Genomic DNA, 17470 nt, shown 5'->3' on the forward strand with positions numbered 1-17470 from the left:
GGCCGGTACTGGGGCCTCCGAGGCCAGGACAAGAGCTTGCCGAGGGGTTAGGCCGGTGCTGGGGCCAGCGAGGCCGGCATCAGAGCCTGCCTTGAGGCAAGGCCGGTACTGGGGCCTCTGAGGCCGGGATCGGAGCCTGCCGAGGGGTTAGGCCGCTGCTGGGGCCAGTGAGGCCGGCATCGGAGCCTGCCGTGAGGCAAGGCCGGTACTGGGGCTTCCGAGGCCAGGATAAGAGCCTGCTGAGGGGTTAGGCCGGTGCTGGGGCCAGCGAGGCCGGCATCGGAGCCTGCCTTGAGGCAAGGCCGGTACTGGGGCCTCGAGGCCAGGATAAGAGCCTGCCAAGGGGTTAGGCCGGTGCTGGGGCCAGCGAGGCCGGCATCGGAGCCTGCCATGAGGCAAGGCCGGTACTGGGGCCTCCGAGGCCAGGATAAGAGCTTGCCGAGAGGTTAGGCCGGTGTTGGGGCCAACGAGGCCGGCAGCGGAGCCTGCCTTGAGGCATGACCAGTGCTGGGGCCTCCGAGGCCGGGATCGGAGCCTGCCGAGGGGTTAGGCCGGTGCTGGGGCCAGCGAGGCCGGCATCGGAGCCTGCCGTGAGGCAAGGCCGGTACTGGGGCCTCTGAGACCAGGATAAGAGCCTGTCAAGGGGTTAGGCCGGTGCTGGGGCCAGTGAGGCCGGCATCGGACCCTGCCGTGAGGCATCACCAGTGTTGGGGCCTCCGAGGCCGGGATTGGAATCCTGCCAAGGGGTTAGACCGGTGCAGGGGCCAATGGCCAGCATCGGAGCCTGGCGTGAGGCAAGTTCACTCCTGCGGCCTCCAAGGTCGGGACCAAAGCCAGCTTAGGGGTTTGACCGATTCAGGGGCCAGCGAGACCAGAACTGGGTCCTCCCATGAGGCAAGGCCGCTGCGTGAGCCAGCGAGGTCTGGATCAGTCCACTGAGTAGCCAGGCCACTACTGGGACAATCAAGAGTGGGATCGGTACTTGCAACGCAGCATGCACAGAGAAATATCGCAGAAAATATAAATCAGACGCTTCTCTTAATCAGCAATAACTAGGAGGAAAAGGGCAACAGGAAGAGGTTGAGCTATAGAAAGGGCCCTATAGTGAAGCAACTAATGTGATCAATCAGAGGGTATGTAATACTGGAGGACGGAGCCTCTTTAAAATGCAGGAGGTACATAAACAAATGTATCAAAGTAAATCACCAAAGAAGTGTGGGATGGAGGGAGGGGGAGGGAATGGGACGGGGGCTGGAGGAGGGCTAATTGGATGATGTGTGCTTGTATATCCTCTCAAGTCTTGTACTCAAATGTGATTGATATATGACTACAATGCACCAATTTAGAAAATAAATTAATTAAAAAAAAAAAAAAAAAAAGAAGGTGATCCAAAGGAAAGGACAACCAGACAATAAAGATTAACTACAGCTGATAGAAGGAAGCAGTCAACAGACTGCACATTATGGTTTAAGAAAACACAGGTCTGCCGGGCATGGTGGCGCATACTTGGGAGGCAGAGACAGGAGGATCACGCAGGTTCAAAGCCAGCCTCGCTGGCTTAAGAGACCCTGTTTCCAAATAAAATATAAAATAGGTCTGGGAGTGTAGCCCGGAGGTAGAAGGGTTCCATCCTCAGTACCACCAAAACACACACACACACACACACACACACACACACACACACGTCACAAACTATTCTGCCCATACCACTATGCTGAATCTTTATAAAGGTAGTGGCAGACAGAATACCTGACCTAAACATCTGAAACCCATCAATGCCACCATAACAGCAAGTAGATAGAACCCAAGAGCAACTCAGTATTGATGATCTACAAGTAGAACAACAATGGAATGATAGTAGACACAGTCTTTAGGGTTAATATCAAAGTGGCAGCTGGAACCATTTCTCCCAACAGTGATCTGGAACAACATCTAACAACAACTCACAAACAAAAAGAAAGAATATGCCAAGACACAGAAACACAAACCTGAGGATTCTGAAAATGAGAATGAGGAATAGTGAGAAATTAAGGGAAATTACAAATACTGAACTGCAAGAAATGCAAGAAGGAAAATTTCAAGTCCTAATCTTCTCTATGATGAAAGGCCTCACAGTAAGTATACAGGAAGTGAAAGAGCAAATTGAGACATTAAAAAAGAATCAGAAAGAGGCCTGGAATGAAATGAAAGAGTCAATAAATGAAATGAAGAGAGCAACAGAAAGAAATTCTAGATTAGATGAAATGGAAAACAAAATATCAGTGTTAGAAGACAACTCATTCAAAACTAAAAGCATAGTCAACAGCATACATAAGATATTACAACAACCAAACCTAAACATCCAACAACTATGAGATAATATGAAACATCCCAACTCACGGATAAAAGGCATTGAAGATGGGATAAAGGCAGAGACCAAGGGTATCTGTAATCTCTTCAGACAAATAATTTTAGAGAATTTTCCAAACATGAAAAGAGACTTGGACATCATATACAGGAGACATACAGAATAACTTTAAAACAAGATCAAAGAAGGACTTCCCATGCCATGTAATAATCAAAATGACCAATATAGAGGCTAAGGAAAGAATCTCAAAGCAGTGAGAACAAAAGAGCAGGTGATATTTAGGGGCAAAACAATAAAAATCACTCTAGACTTTACAACCCAAATCATGAACACCAGAAGAGACAGGCATGATGTCATCCAGACCCTGGAAGAAAACAACTTCCAACCAAAACTGCTATATGCAGCAAGGTTATTATTTAAAATTGATGGAGAAATAAAAGTACTTCAAGAAAAGCAGAATTTTAAAAAATTCATTAATACTAAGCCAGAAATAGAGACATTATTTAAAGAAATAAATCATAAAGAAGAAAAAAAAAGCAAATTTCAAAACCAGAGAAGAGATTAATTCAATCAGTGGGGACACTAAACAAAACATTGTATCAAATAGAATATAGAATGCAAAATGACAGGAAACACAAACCATGTCTCAATAATAACCCTGAACATTAAAGGTTTTAATTAACCAATTAAAAGACATAGACTAAGCTGGGCATGGTGGCACACATTTGTAATCTCAGCATTTGGGAGGCTGAGACAGGAGGACCATGGTTCAAGGACAGCCTTCAGCTACTTAGTGAGGGCCTTTGAAACTCAGTGAGACATTGTTTCAAAAAAAATAAGGAGCCGCGCGTGGTGGCGCTCACTTGTAATCTCCGCGCTTGGGAGGCAGAGACAGGAGGATCGGGCAGGTTTAAAACCAGCCACGCGCACTGGCTTAGGAGACCCTGTTTCCAAATAAAAAATGTAAAAATAGGTCTGGGAGTGTAGCCCAGAGGTAGAAGGGCTTCCAGGAACCCCAGTACCACCAAAAAAAAAAAAAAAAGGAATAAAAGATAGGGCTAGGGTATAGCTTGGAGGTAGGATGCCTCCAGGGTTCCATCACCAGTACTGCAAAAGTAAATGCATAAACAAATAAATGACAAAGACTGGCAATGTAGATTTAAAAACATAAGTCAAATATATGCTTCTTGCAAGAAACTCACTTTATAGGCTAAAAGTAAAAGGATGGAAAAAGATGTATCATGCGAATGGAGACCAAAAACAAGCAGCAATAGAAATGCTAATATCCAATAAAACAGACTAAGCAAATACACATCAGAAGAGACAAAGCAGGTCACTTCCTATTAATAAACGAAATAATCTAGCAAGAAGATATGATAGTAAACGTTTATTCCCAAATGTGGGTGTACCCACATTTGTAAAACAAACTCTTCATGGAATCAGGTTTCAAATAGACCCAAATACAATAATATTGGGAGATTTCAACATTACAGTGAAAATGTTACAGGGGCCCTGTTGGGCTCCCAAACTAACAGTGAAATATAGCCAGGGATTCTTGTTCTAAGCTATGTGTAGAGAACAATAGCCCAACTCTTTTGCTACAAGCTTAAGTGATTTTATTATTAAAAAGATGGAAAGATAGGACATAGCTAAGAGTAAAGCACTACACCATAAAGGGTGACATAGTGGGGTACCTTTTAAAAAGTCACCTGAAGTTGTTGGATACAGAACATTTTTATAGATGTGTTTCTTCTGACCCAACTAGATCCACCCCTTCTGAGGCAGGCCTTTTGATGTGGCAATTCCTTCCTGTAGGCCTTCACTGTCTCTGGTACAGACAATAAGCCTTTTGTTACACCCAAAAATGTGTTGATTATACCCCAAAATGTGTTTATTATCAGAGTCCGGGATCTCTTGAAGGCTTATGGCATCCTCCCACACCCTTGGGGAAGCTTGCTTGTCTTAGAAATGTAAAAGACCCTGGGCTTCCTCTATTTTCTTGCTAATCACCCTTGGTGCCTGGAATTCTTCAGGGTCTCTTCCCTGCCTGCCCTGTCTCCAAGCTCTGGCTTTCTAATACCAAAGTTATTTTCAAATATATTTTGAAAACATTTCCTAGTACCGGCACATTAATACCAAAGCTATTTTCAAAAACATTTTGAAGCCATTTCCCAGTACTGGCGCATTCAACATGCCACTCATACCACTAGATCAATCTTCAAGGCAAAAGATGAGTAAAGACTCATCAGAACCAAAGAAAACTATAAACCAAATTGTCCTAATAGACATATACAGAATATTTCAGCTAGGAATAGCAGAGTACACATTCTTCTTAGCTGCTCATGGCATTTTCTACAAAATAGATCACATTGTGGGCCACAAAGCAAGCACTAGCAAATTCAAAAGATGTAATATAATAACCTTCACAGATCACAAAAGAATGAAAGTAGAAATCAACAACAGAAGACCAAAAGAAACTATTTAAATACATGGAAATTGAATGATACACTATTGAATGAAGAGTGGATAAATTCAGACTTAAGGGGAGAAAATTTTTTTAAAATCTTGGAATTAAACAAAAACAGAGACACAATATTCCAAAATCGATGGGACACTTTGAAGGTGATGTTAAGAAAAAAAATTATAGCATTGAGTGCTTACATAAAAATAACAACCTAATGACACATCTCATGGACCTAGAAAAGCAGCAACATTCTAATATCAAAGCTAGCAGAATGCAGAAAATAATTAAAATCAGAGCAGAAATAAATAAAATGGAGAATAAAAACATAGAAAGGATCAACAAAATAAAAAGCTGGTTTTTAAAAAGATTAATATTATTGACAAACCCCTGGCCAACCTAACCAAAAAAAGAATCAGTTGAAATCATTAAACTCAGAAATGAAAAAGGAGACATCACCACAGAGAGTGGGGAAAGTCAAAGTATTATCAGAAACTAGTATGAAAATTTATACTCCAACAGACTGGAAAACATGGAAAAAATTGATAGATTTCTAAGCACATATAACCTACCTAAATTGAAGCAAGAGGAAACCTAAACCAACAAACAGCAAGCAAAGAAACAGAAACCGCGATAAAAATTCTGTCATCAAAAAAAAATTCCAGGCCCAGACAAGTTTTCAGCTGAATTCTACAAAACTTTCAGAGAACTAATCCCAGTACTTCACAACTTGGTCTGGGAAATAGAAAGAGATGGAATTCTTCCAAACTCCTTCTATGAGGCCAGTATCACATTAATACCAGAACCAAATAAAGATACCTCAATAAAAGAAAATTACAAACCAATATTTTTGATAAACATAGATACAAAAAATCCAAACAAAATACTAGCTTTCAATAGCATTCAAAACCATATCGAGAGAATTGTATATGAAGACCAAGTTGGTTTCATCCAGGAAAGCAAGGCTGGTTCAACATACACAAAACAAAACATGTTATCCACCACATAAACAGAACTGAGAACAAAAGCCATATAAACATATTAATAGATGCTGAGGCCGGGTGTGGTGGCACACACTTGTAATCCCAGCATTTGGGAGGCCAAGACAAGAGGATCAAAGTTCAAAGCTAGCCTCAGTTACATAGTGAGGCCCTTTGCAACTCAGTGAAACTCTGTTTCCAAATAAAAAAAAAAATTAAAATAATAGGGCTGGAGGAGGTGTTTTTCAGAGATAGAATGTCCCCAAGTACCATCCCAAGTACTGCAAAAAAAAAAAAAGATGCTAAAAAAGCATTTGACAAAATTCAACATCTATTCATGTTAAACTGCAGAAAATTGGAATAGAAGGAATGCATGTCAACATCATTAAGACAATACACAATAAACCCAAAGCGAACCTCATATTGAATGGTTAAAAACTGCAAAAATTACCTCTAAAATCAGGAAGAAGACAAGAATGCCCACTATCACCACTCCTTTTTTCTTTTCTTTTCTTTTTTTTTTTTTTTTTTTTTTTTGGTGGTACTGGGGTTCCTGGAAGCCATTCTACCTCTGGGCTACACTCCCAGACCTATTTTTTTAAATATATATTTTTATTTGGAAACAGGGTCTCTTAAGCCAGCATGGCTGGCTTCAAACCTATGCAATCCTCCTGTCTCCGCCTCCCAAGTGTGGGGATTACAAGCGTGCGACACCACGCCCGGCTTACCACTTTTTTCAATGTAGTCCTCCAGATTCTTGCCACAGCAGTAAGACAAGAGAAGGATATAAAAGGAATTCCAATAGGAAAAGAGGAATTAAAATTATTCTTGTCTGCAGATGACATGACCCTATATCTAGAAGACCCAAGGAAATCGACCAAAAGACTACTGGAACTGATTAATTCAGCAATGTGGGATACAAAATCAACCTTAAAAAGTCAGTTGCTTTTCTATATGCCAACAATGAATCCACAAAGAATAATTCCATTCACAATAACCTCAAAATCAATAAAATATGTAGGAATAAACCTAATAAAAGACATAAAAGACCTCTACAATGAAAAAAATAAAACATTAAAGAAAATAATTGAAGACCTTGGAAGATGGAAAGATCTCCATTGCTCATGAATAGGCAGAATAAGTATTATCCAAATGGCCATTCTGCCAAAATTTATCTACAGATTCAATGCAATTCCTATCAAAACACCAACAACATTCTTCATAGACTTAGAAAAATCAGTCATGAATTTCACAAAGAGGAACAAAAGACCCATAATAGTCACAGCAATTCTTAGCAATAAGAACCATGCAGGAGGCATTACAATACCTGACTTCAAATTATACTACAGGGCAATGTAGTTAAACAGCATGGTATTGGCACAAAAACAAGTATACAGACCAATGGAAGAGAAGATACAGAAACCCACACACTTATAGTCAATTGATCTTTGACAAAAAGGCCAAATTTGTATGCTAGAGAAAAGACAGCCTTTTCAACAAATAGTGCTGAGCTGCCTATCCATTTGTAGAAAAATGGAACTAAATCCTCACCATGCACAGGAATAAACTCAAGATGGATCAAAGACCTGGAAATCAGACAAGAGGCTGTGAAGCTATTATAGGAGGGCATAAATTCAACCCTCCAATATATAGGTCAGACAGTAACTTCCTCAACAAGACCTCCAAAGCACAGGAAATTAAAACAAGAATTAACAAGTAGGATACCATCAAATTTAAAAAGTTTCTGCTTATCAAAGTATACCATCAAGAATCTAAAGAGAAAGCCTACAGAATGGCAGAAGATCTTTACCAGGTACTCCTCTGATCTTTACCAGATATCCAGAATATACAAAGAGCTCAAAAGACTCTATACTAGCAAAACAAAAAAAATTCAATCAAGAAATGGGCACCTGAATTGAATAGACAGTTCACAAGAGATACAACTGCCTGATACATAAATGTTCAACATCATTAGCAATCAAAGAAATGCAAATCACAACTACACTGAGATTCCATTTAACACCAATCAGAGTGACAAGCATAAAGAACTCAAATAATAACAAATGATGGCAAGGATGAGGGGAAATAGAAACTCTCTCACACTGTTGGTGTGAGTGCAAACTAGTTCAGCTGCCTTGGAGATCAGTGTTGAGATTCCTTAGAAAACTGGGAATGGATCCACCATATGATCTGGCTATACCACTCATGGGTTTCTTTCCAAAGAAGATGAAATCAGAAGACTACAGTAACATATTCATACCCATGTTCAAAGCAGCACAATTCACAATACCCAAAATATGGAACCAACCTAGGTGTCCATCAACAGATGAATGGATTGCGAAATTATGGGAAATACACACAATGGAATTATACTCAGCAGCTGGGTGTGGTGGCACACGCTTGTAATCCCAGCATTCAGGAGGCTAAGACCAGAGGATCATGGTTCATGGATAGCCTCAGCTACTTAGTGAGACCCTCTGCAAGTCAGTGAGATCTGGTTTCAAAATAAAGAATTTAAAAAAAAAAAAATAGGGCAAGGGGTATATCTCGGAGGTCAAATGCCCCTGGGTTCCATCTCCAAACCCGCAAAAAAAAAAAAAAAATTATACTCAACAATAAAGAAGAACAAAATCATGTCATTTGTAAGAAGATGGAAAGATGTTAAGTAAGATTAGCCAAGCACAGACAGAGAAGGGACATGTTTTCTCTAATAGGCTCAAACTAAGGAGTGATAGGAATAACAGAGGGACTCTTAATGGAGGAAAAACCTCAGCAAATCAAGGAAGGAAGAGTAGGGGAGGAAGAAGGCAGAGGTTCATTAATGGAAAAGTTACATTTGAATATGTGTATACATGTGAATATAACATTGATAACCTGAACACTCAGGATTGGGAGGGAGGGAAAAGGGAAAGTGGCGGAGGAGGGAACCAAGCGCTATGTAAATATATGCCCTTGTCAACATGATCCACATTATATGAGACTATAGTGCACCAATAAAAATAAATAAAATAAGTTCATAAGAACATTTTAATTGAAAAAAGATATCATTCTTGTACCAATTGTATTTGGTATAGACACCTTAAACCGCAATGAAAAGATAATTTTTAATATTTCAACAGCTATTTCATAAAACAAAATATGTGACTTGCAAATAAGCCCATGAAAAGACATTCAACATCTCTAGTCAGGAGAAGTGCACCTACCATACATACAAAAGGACTGAAACTATAAATAATGGCAACAGGAAGCAGTGGAAAAAAATTATGGAGTATCTGGAACTCTCAAACAATGTTGATGGAAGTGCCAAATTATAGAATCATTTTGGAAAAGTTTGGTGATTTTTTACAAAGTTAAATATAGATTTTATGTGATTCCCATCAATTCACTCCTTAGTATTCATTTAAAAGAAATAAAGACATATGTTCACACAAAGATTTGAATGTAAATGATGATAGCAATTTTATTTGTAATGCTGGAAACTGGAAGGAGAGAAACAAAATTGTGGTATACTCACACAATGGTATACTCTTCAGATATAAGAAGATATATGACTAATCTCAAAAGTAATGTGCTGACATGAAGAAACCATTCACAAGAGTACACAGCATATGATGCCACTTTTATGATTTGGAACAAAAAAGAAACATTTATAGAGACAGAAATAATATCGGTGTTTGTCGGAGGCAGGGAGTGAGGGGAATTGACTGCACACTTGCACAAGAGAACTTTCTGAGGTGATGAAAATATTCAATAGCTTGCCTGGAATACGAGTACATAGGCATATACACTTATCAAACTTCTATTGTAAGCAAGTTATACCTATATGTTAGTTTTCAAAAATATTTAGAGATCCAAACTAAAAATCACTTGAGCTTGGGTTTCCTCTTCTTTGTGATATGATTTATTCTAGTAGTTAGCTTCTTCTCTTCAAAAGTAGTACAAACTTCCATTGTGGCTTAGCCTATCTTAGGCCATTACAAATTTCTAAATAATAGAATTAATTCAGTGAGTAATTATTTTCTTATAAAAAATTCCAGAATTTACCCAAGTGAAGAACTGACTTTCTTCTAAGAGCTACACTGATGCTTAGATATGAATCGTACTAATGAGAAATATGCTCACTCATACTTAAATATGAACACATTAGGACTGTAAGAAAATAATCGCATCTGACCATACAAAACATTCAGAGATGATCCAACTCTGTGAGCTAGAAAAAGGTTGTTTTCCCCTCCTTCCACACATACCGATATGAAAGTATTCATGAGCTGTTTTAGTCTGTTTCCAGTGCTTCATGTGAGGACCAACCACAAATAGGCACAAAGAATTAGACTCAGAAAAAGAGCTACAACTTTGGCTTTTGACCCTCTTACAGCACTGGGTATACTGGGATTCCTATCTTCTTCCAGCAAGTTGGGAAAACATTCACAGAGAGTTATGCAGCTGGTAAGACTAGAAGTTAAAGTCAAAAGAATTAAAGAATGCAAGCAACCCAATTAATCTGCTAATAATTATTACTGAAAAACAGCTTTAGAGGTAGTTTATTAATGAGGCATTTTTCAAATAATTCCATTCATCATATCCCACAATACAAAAAGTCATCTTTAAAAAAAGATGAAGATATCCTTGTTAGAGTCTAAGAATGACACGCTGAAGTAGTTTTCAAAAAGTAGCACTTGTCTTCAGCTTCTCTTACGACATGGCATCATCTTATGGCGAGGATCCCAGCGCACTTAAGACTACCAGCAGCACTCAAATACATCTCAGTGGGGACCAGGTCGTGGCCATCTCGTGATCACTTGCAAATGAGAGCGCTACCTCAGCATTAGCTCCAAGGCTTTGAAGTTGGAACCACTCAAACCATTCCTGCAGGGAGGACCAACAAACAGGCGGAATTTAAGGGGATACATCAGAATGTTGAAAATTCACCTAGATTTGCTTTGGAATTAATTCTAATAAAATCTTTCAGATGATCAAGCAAAAATATATCTCTTCCAATTTACTCTTCATTAATTTTAGCCTCCAAAGGCTCAAATACTGGTCCTGCGAAGTAAAAATTGGCTCTAAGCCAAAGCCAAAGCCAAAAAAAAAAAAATCCACAGAGTATTCTATGATACTCTACAAGGATTACTGTGCAGATTCCACATAAAAGTTGTCAAACTGTGCAAATTCAAAGGAGTGAGTTCCGATCGCAGCCCAGCCATTCTTTGGGTAATTCACATGGACGTTTGTCCACAGAGGCTTGCCATTCAACATGCCAGAGGAGAAATCACCCTGGAATAAAGAAAAAACATCTCTTGAAAAGAGGGAAATGAACCTTGTTAAGAAGCTCAATTCTTAACAAGATAGGTTACCAATTTAATGAAGCAAAAGCCTTTATCACTCAAGACTTAACCACTGCAGAACATGTCTGTGACTTTGAGCAAAAGTTGTGAAGACAGAAAAAACTTTCTGGACGAACTACCAGGAACTACCTATTTAAATAGTTATCAAGGTATAAGGAGTTTCTCAGAATTTCCTTGCACTCCACTAAAAGGTAAGAGCAAAAATGATTTAATAGTTTTTATAACAGTATAATAAGTTTTAGCCAAAAGGTTTGTTTACAGTAGTTACAGGATAAGGGTTTGTAGCTAGCAGGTCCCAGTTCTTCAGATATCACTGTACTAGAGCCAAGACATCTGTCTCTACCTCATTATTTATTTAAAGTCTTCATTAAGGACCCTTCACCCAGCCAGAAGAAAAGTAATTAGCCTTAACTTTATTACTTTGTCTCGAAGTAGAGCCCATCATTACAAAGCCATATGGAACTCATACCCTTAAGCTAGAAAAATAGCAGCCCTCAGTTAAACTGATGATGGGGCAGAAGTGGGGAGCAGGTGTTAAAAGAGAAATACCCTTGTCGGGTGTGGTGGCGCACGCTTGTAATCCCGCGCTTGGGAGGCAGAGACAGGAGGATCGCGCAGGTTCGAAGCCAGCTGTGCTGGCTTACGAGACCCTGTTTCCAAATAAAAATATAAAAATAGGTCTGGGAGTGTAGCCCGGAGGTAGAAGGGTTTCCAGGAACTCCAGTACCACAATATATATATATTTTTTCTTGGCAATATATAGGATTATATGAAACACATTTAATATATACGATTATATGGAACACATTTAACCCTCAAAACAACCTCAAAGAAGTCACTTTTATTTTTCGGATAAGGAAACAGAAGATCAAAGAAGTAAAACTCACTTGCTAGAAGTCTCAGTAAGTGTCAGGGGCATTATAAATGCTGGTCTATCTAGTTCTGAGTACTCTACTCTGAAGAACATTAACTTATCATATCAGATGCTATGCCACTTTTCATACATATAATCAAATCTAATCCTTATAAGAAGGGTATCGCTTCATGTTATTAATGGAAGCTGAACTGATACAAAGACTGAAGCTTATGATACAAAATACTTGGAATTAGAAACTGCAGACTTCAAAAGCTGCACTCTAACCACCAAGCTATAGTGCTGGGGGGTAGGCACCTGACACATATTGAGAACAATCCAGCAGAGGGCCTAATACAGATGATGCTTTGTGTTTTTCATTTATGCAGCAATATTTTATGTCAAACATTGTCTGAAATATACCACTGGAAATTAAGGAAGAACCCAAAACAAGGGGCCTGCTTTTATAGTGCTTGCATTCTAGTAGAAACACACATACAATAAATAAGAGATAAACACTGAGTAGCAAGTAAAGAACTGAAACAGGTTGGTCTGAGCATAGATTCTTCAGGGACTACTTTATATAAAGACTCTCAAAATACAAGGCATAAAATTGAAAGGCAACAGAGAAGCAGAATATCCACAGTTAATGGAGCAATTAATAATGGAGCCTGACTGGGTATAAGTCTAGTAACAAGACAAACCCTAATTTCTAAAATTAATAAATCACATATTAAAGACATAACAGAAAAAATAGCTAAAATGGGGGTAGCTATACAACAGAATATATGTGGTGTCACATGGTGATGAAAGGTTTGAAAAAATAAATAGAAAAAGGACAAAGAGTGAGATGGGTGCTATTTATACCAAGTGGGCAAGAAAGAGTTCTGGAGAAAGTGAAGGAATAAACCTTATAACAAAGATTTTTGAGAGGTAACATAATTTAAAGTATGGTACTGGATAATAACAGACAAAAATTTTTTGAAGAATAAACTCCAGAAATAAGTCTATGCACATGTCCTGGTTTGTTACATTAAAAAGATGGCCTTTAAATTATATACAGATGAACAGGCCATAAAATAAATGATGTTAACTACCCATTTCTTTTTTAAAGTGCTATTTTAGGTACCTCCCCTTATAATTCACAAGTAAATTACAGATGAATTAAAACTTTAAACATTAAGATAAATCCTAAACCTTGTTTATTTGGGGGGAAAAAAAATCCTAATTTTGAAGTAGAGAAAGCCCTGCTTACATAAAATACAAAAGGTAGAATTTTTTTAGACAATTATTTGACAATATCAAAATTTAAAGTTTCAATTCATCAAAAATACCACATGCAAAATTAAAATACACATAACAAATAGAAAATATTTGTGATATGTAGTAATAGGTTAATATTTAAAAATATATAATAAATTCATACAAATCCATCAGAAAAAATGACACAATAGATAAATGAGTAAAGACTGTGGACAAGTACAAGTCAATAAACACAGTAAGATGTACAACCCCCAGAATTATCAGAGACACAAATCATATCAATAAGTTTGAAAAAATCTTTAAAGTCAATAATGTTAAATATTACTAGAATTTCTTCAAAAATTTGTATAGTTTTACTACAAATACAATAGTATCTGTTAAAATTTTTAATGTAATTCCACTTCTAATTGTCTGCCTAAATGACCAATATCACATGTGCAGCCCAAGAAGAACATTTAGGATCCCCCCTAAAAAAGAACAATTGAGAAAAATGTATGCTCATCAAGTGTAATATGGTTAAATATGCCCCAGCTATACCACTCCTGAGTGTCTTTTCAAAGGAACTGAAATCAGAATATCACAGTGATAAATGCATAATCCATGTTTACAGCAGCACAACTCCCAATATCCAAATTATGAAACCAGCCTAGGTGTCCATCCATCGATGAAAGGTTAAAGAAAATATGGTGTATACACACAATGGAACTTCCTCAGCCACAAAGAAGAGCGAAGTCATGTCACTTTCAGGGAAATGGATGGCACTAGCGTGTATTATGCTTAGGGAGATCAGGCATTCTCAGAAAGTAAGAATGTTTTCTCTCATCTGTGGAAGCTAAAGAGAAACTGAGTAACAAAAGGGAATGCAGGTAAATGAGGAGAGGGCCGTAGGATGGTGGGAGGGGGCTTGGAGAGGGAGACACGGAGGGGGAAAGGGAGACTGATGGGGAAACAGTCCAGTTAATGCTGCGTGCACGTATGAAGTTGTCGATACCAAGCTTGACAATACGTATGGGCAGAGGCGGGGGCAGGGTGGGGTCTGGAGAAGACACGGGGTGTGCTGAGTGTGTGATCCCACCACTCTGGGCCTCGTTAGTATGTGTAGTTAAAGTGCACCAGTAAAAGTATGTCTTCAAAAGTTTAGTATGGCTAAATAAGCTACACTGATTTTTCATTCATATTATTCATGCTAAAATTAGTACTATCATTTTTATTGTTAGGTGGGAAAAGAGAACAAGTTCAAAAGTTATTTGACTCTCATAGTTAATTTCTATCACAACCTAAACAAAATTCTGAGAGGACCATCTTGCAGAGAGCAGTCTATTTTACAAAAGACTATCTCTGTACAGCATCCTTTGGAAGCACTTTTGTGTTACCCAATTAGAGTCTTGGTCCAAGTAAACTAAAAAAAATAGTTCAGTTATTAAGTTTACCAATTACTCCTCAACTTAAAGGACAGATACACAATTTTAAAAAACAGTGACCTGACAAAGTCTACTAGTTATTATGCAGGTTACTGACATACATTTTCATCCTAAGGAAAAATGTTCTACAGTTTCTGTGTGGTTGATGACCTGACTCTTTTCATTTTTTAATCATACTTTCTGCCAACTCATTTTTATAACAAAAAATCCTGGAAAGGAATCAGAACATTTTACCTCCAAACATTCTAATCAGCAATATTTACCTCAATTATCAATGTGAGTGTATACCATTTTTTTGCTGTAACTTCAGCATGTCCTGTAGCATATATGTTCCATCCAGCTGTAACACAAAAAGATTGTCTTAGCTGATATGTTCTTTTAAATCTAAATCACAGAATCATACACTCAATATGGATTCTCAGATGGTATTTGTATGTGATAAAGTCAGCCTTGAAGAGAATGATTTCATTTCCAGATCTACAACTGATTTCAAATAAAACATCTCCCATTCTGCTATACATCCCATAAACGTGTACTGAGATCCTACTCTGAAACATAAACTACATGTCTGTATTAGCTCAGAGAAGAACTAGTGAGACAGACTAGTGAGACAGCACCTAGTTCAGGTGTACATTCATAGCCAGGCTACAGACAGAGGATAAGAGGGAGCAGACCAAGGCTCCTCCAAGACTCCAAGCCAGTGGACGTGCTTACATGGTAACTGCACTAACTTACAAGTAGAGGGGGGAAAGAATAAATTAAGTCCTGGATTTACTGCGTTTGAATGTGAGAGAAATCCAGGATGAGATGCCAAACAAGCAATTTAAAGCAGAACAGAGGAGACTGAAATACAAACTTAAATTCCTAGTTCTAATTTTGCCACTAGCTAGTTTTTGAAACAGGAAAAATCACTTAACTTCCCTGGCTCTCTGTTTTGGATTAGAAAATCAGTGAGGTAACTTCTAGATCAGTCATGCTGTGAATATGCAATTCCAACCCTAATGTCCTTGCCACCCACACTCTCTTTATTATTTTTTTTTTTTTTTTATGGAGCTAAAGCAAAGAGCAGCAAACTTTAAAGGAGATTTTTTTTTAAATTAATGCAGGGGGAAAATCAAGCCAGGTCCAGTGGCACACACCTTTAGTCTCCGTACTTAGGAGGCTGAGACAGGAGGATCATGGGTTCAAGGCCAGTCTCTGTAACTTGTGAGACCATATCAAAATAAAAAATAAAATAGGTCTGGAGGTAGAGCTCAGAGGTAGAACCCCCCCCAAAACCAGGCAGAATCCCCAGTATTACCAAAATAAAAAAGAGACTGAAAATCAAGAAAAGTCACTATCAATAAGGTTTAGTGTCAATGAGGCACGGTATACTAAAACCAAATTAAACTGGACACAGTTCAATGTCAGTACATTCTAAGTACCCGTTCTGTATTACATGCTGTTCAGCACAGGACAAGGACTGTTCAGATGAATGAGAAAGTCAAGCTCTTCTCAAGTATTAATTAGGAAAAGGGGTTTTTCCTCTTACGCAGATCAATCCCTTAAGTTCCATAAGCACAGTAGTGACATTGTTACAGTCTTGCTTATTCATGGTGTCTCCTCAGCATTCACTCCCTCCCAACCCACCTCATCCCAGTCCACACAAATCCTCTGTCACAGCCCAGCTCACCCACAACACCCTGGAAAACTTTGTAGAATCACTTCCTCGTTTACTGATCTCCCCATCTCTACCAATTAAACAACTCCATAACTCTGAATTGATATTCCTATAGATGTGCTAAGCTTCTTCCCAATTAGAAGTACCTTGAGGTGGAGTTCTTTATTGCTCCCATAAATAACAAGAAGATGCTCGAAGTAACATATCACATAGTAAGTCACCTGCTATAAAAACACAAAATAGCACTTACCTAGATCACCAGTAACTTTGTATGATCCACTTGCAAAAATCCAGAAGAAAACTCCTTTGGCATTTCTAATCAAAATACCACCCTTATTGACTCTTCCTGCAATGAATACACCTCCCTTCCCAGGGGCTTCTATGTAAACATCGCAGTGTAGAGTCAGATTGGTCCTGCAGAATGGAAAGGTGGATTAGTGCTCTTGAATTATGCCTTTCCTAATGGACAAGCGTGCCATTGTACAGCAAATACTTCCAAACTTCTGAGGCAATAGCTTGATTTGCTAAGTATGATGGACTTCAAGTATCTCACCAATGACAGTTTTAAGTTTTACAAGACTTAAGTCACAGCACTGCTTCTTTTTTTTTTTTTTTTTCTTTTTGGTGGTACTGGGGGTGGAACCCAGAGGCTTTCTACCTCTGGGCTATACTCCCAGCCTACTTTATATTTTTATTTGGAAACAGGGTCTCACTAAGTTGCTGAGAGCCTCACTAAGTAGCTGAGGCTGGCTTTGAACCTGTGTGATCCTCTTGTCTCTGCCTCCCAAGAGCTGGGATTACAAGCGTGCGCCACCATGCCCGGCACACTGCTTCTTTTAATAAGTTACTGGATAATATTTATAGTGTTTAAGCTCCTTACAATCAAGTTTTTTGATTCTCTATAGTAAAACAATTTGTCATCCTAAGAACACAACATGGAAAGAAGCTACTTATTTCTATTTCTCTAAAATCATAAAAGGCAAGAGTTTCTATACAACTGAACAAAGGCATATTCAAATTTCATTCGCAAAAAAGGTAAGTTAAGAGCCTCTGGGACAATATAAGCTACTCTGGGGTCAATTTTTACATTTATACCTGAAGACAACTTAAAAATTCCTGAAGAAAGGTAAAATTCTTTCT

The 17470-nt window shown here is 38.5% G+C and overlaps 1 protein-coding gene across 1 annotated transcript in view; it reads right to left on the minus strand.

The window, feature by feature from the left end:
* GALC (galactosylceramidase) overlaps window positions 1-17470 on the minus strand; it is a gene marked incomplete at both ends in the record, with an annotated part of 81086 nt that overhangs the window by 18127 nt on the left and 45489 nt on the right. Inside the window, 3 exons of the mRNA XM_080707187.1 lie at window positions 10920-11062; window positions 14934-15010; window positions 16581-16744. Of these exons, the coding sequence (XP_080563313.1) occupies window positions 10920-11062; window positions 14934-15010; window positions 16581-16744 (384 nt within the window). The remainder of the gene's footprint in view (window positions 1-10919; window positions 11063-14933; window positions 15011-16580; window positions 16745-17470) is intronic.

Source organism: Muscardinus avellanarius (genome assembly GCF_963383645.1).
Source record: "Muscardinus avellanarius genome assembly, chromosome: 12".
In the NCBI taxonomy this organism is placed as follows: domain Eukaryota; kingdom Metazoa; phylum Chordata; class Mammalia; order Rodentia; family Gliridae; genus Muscardinus; species Muscardinus avellanarius.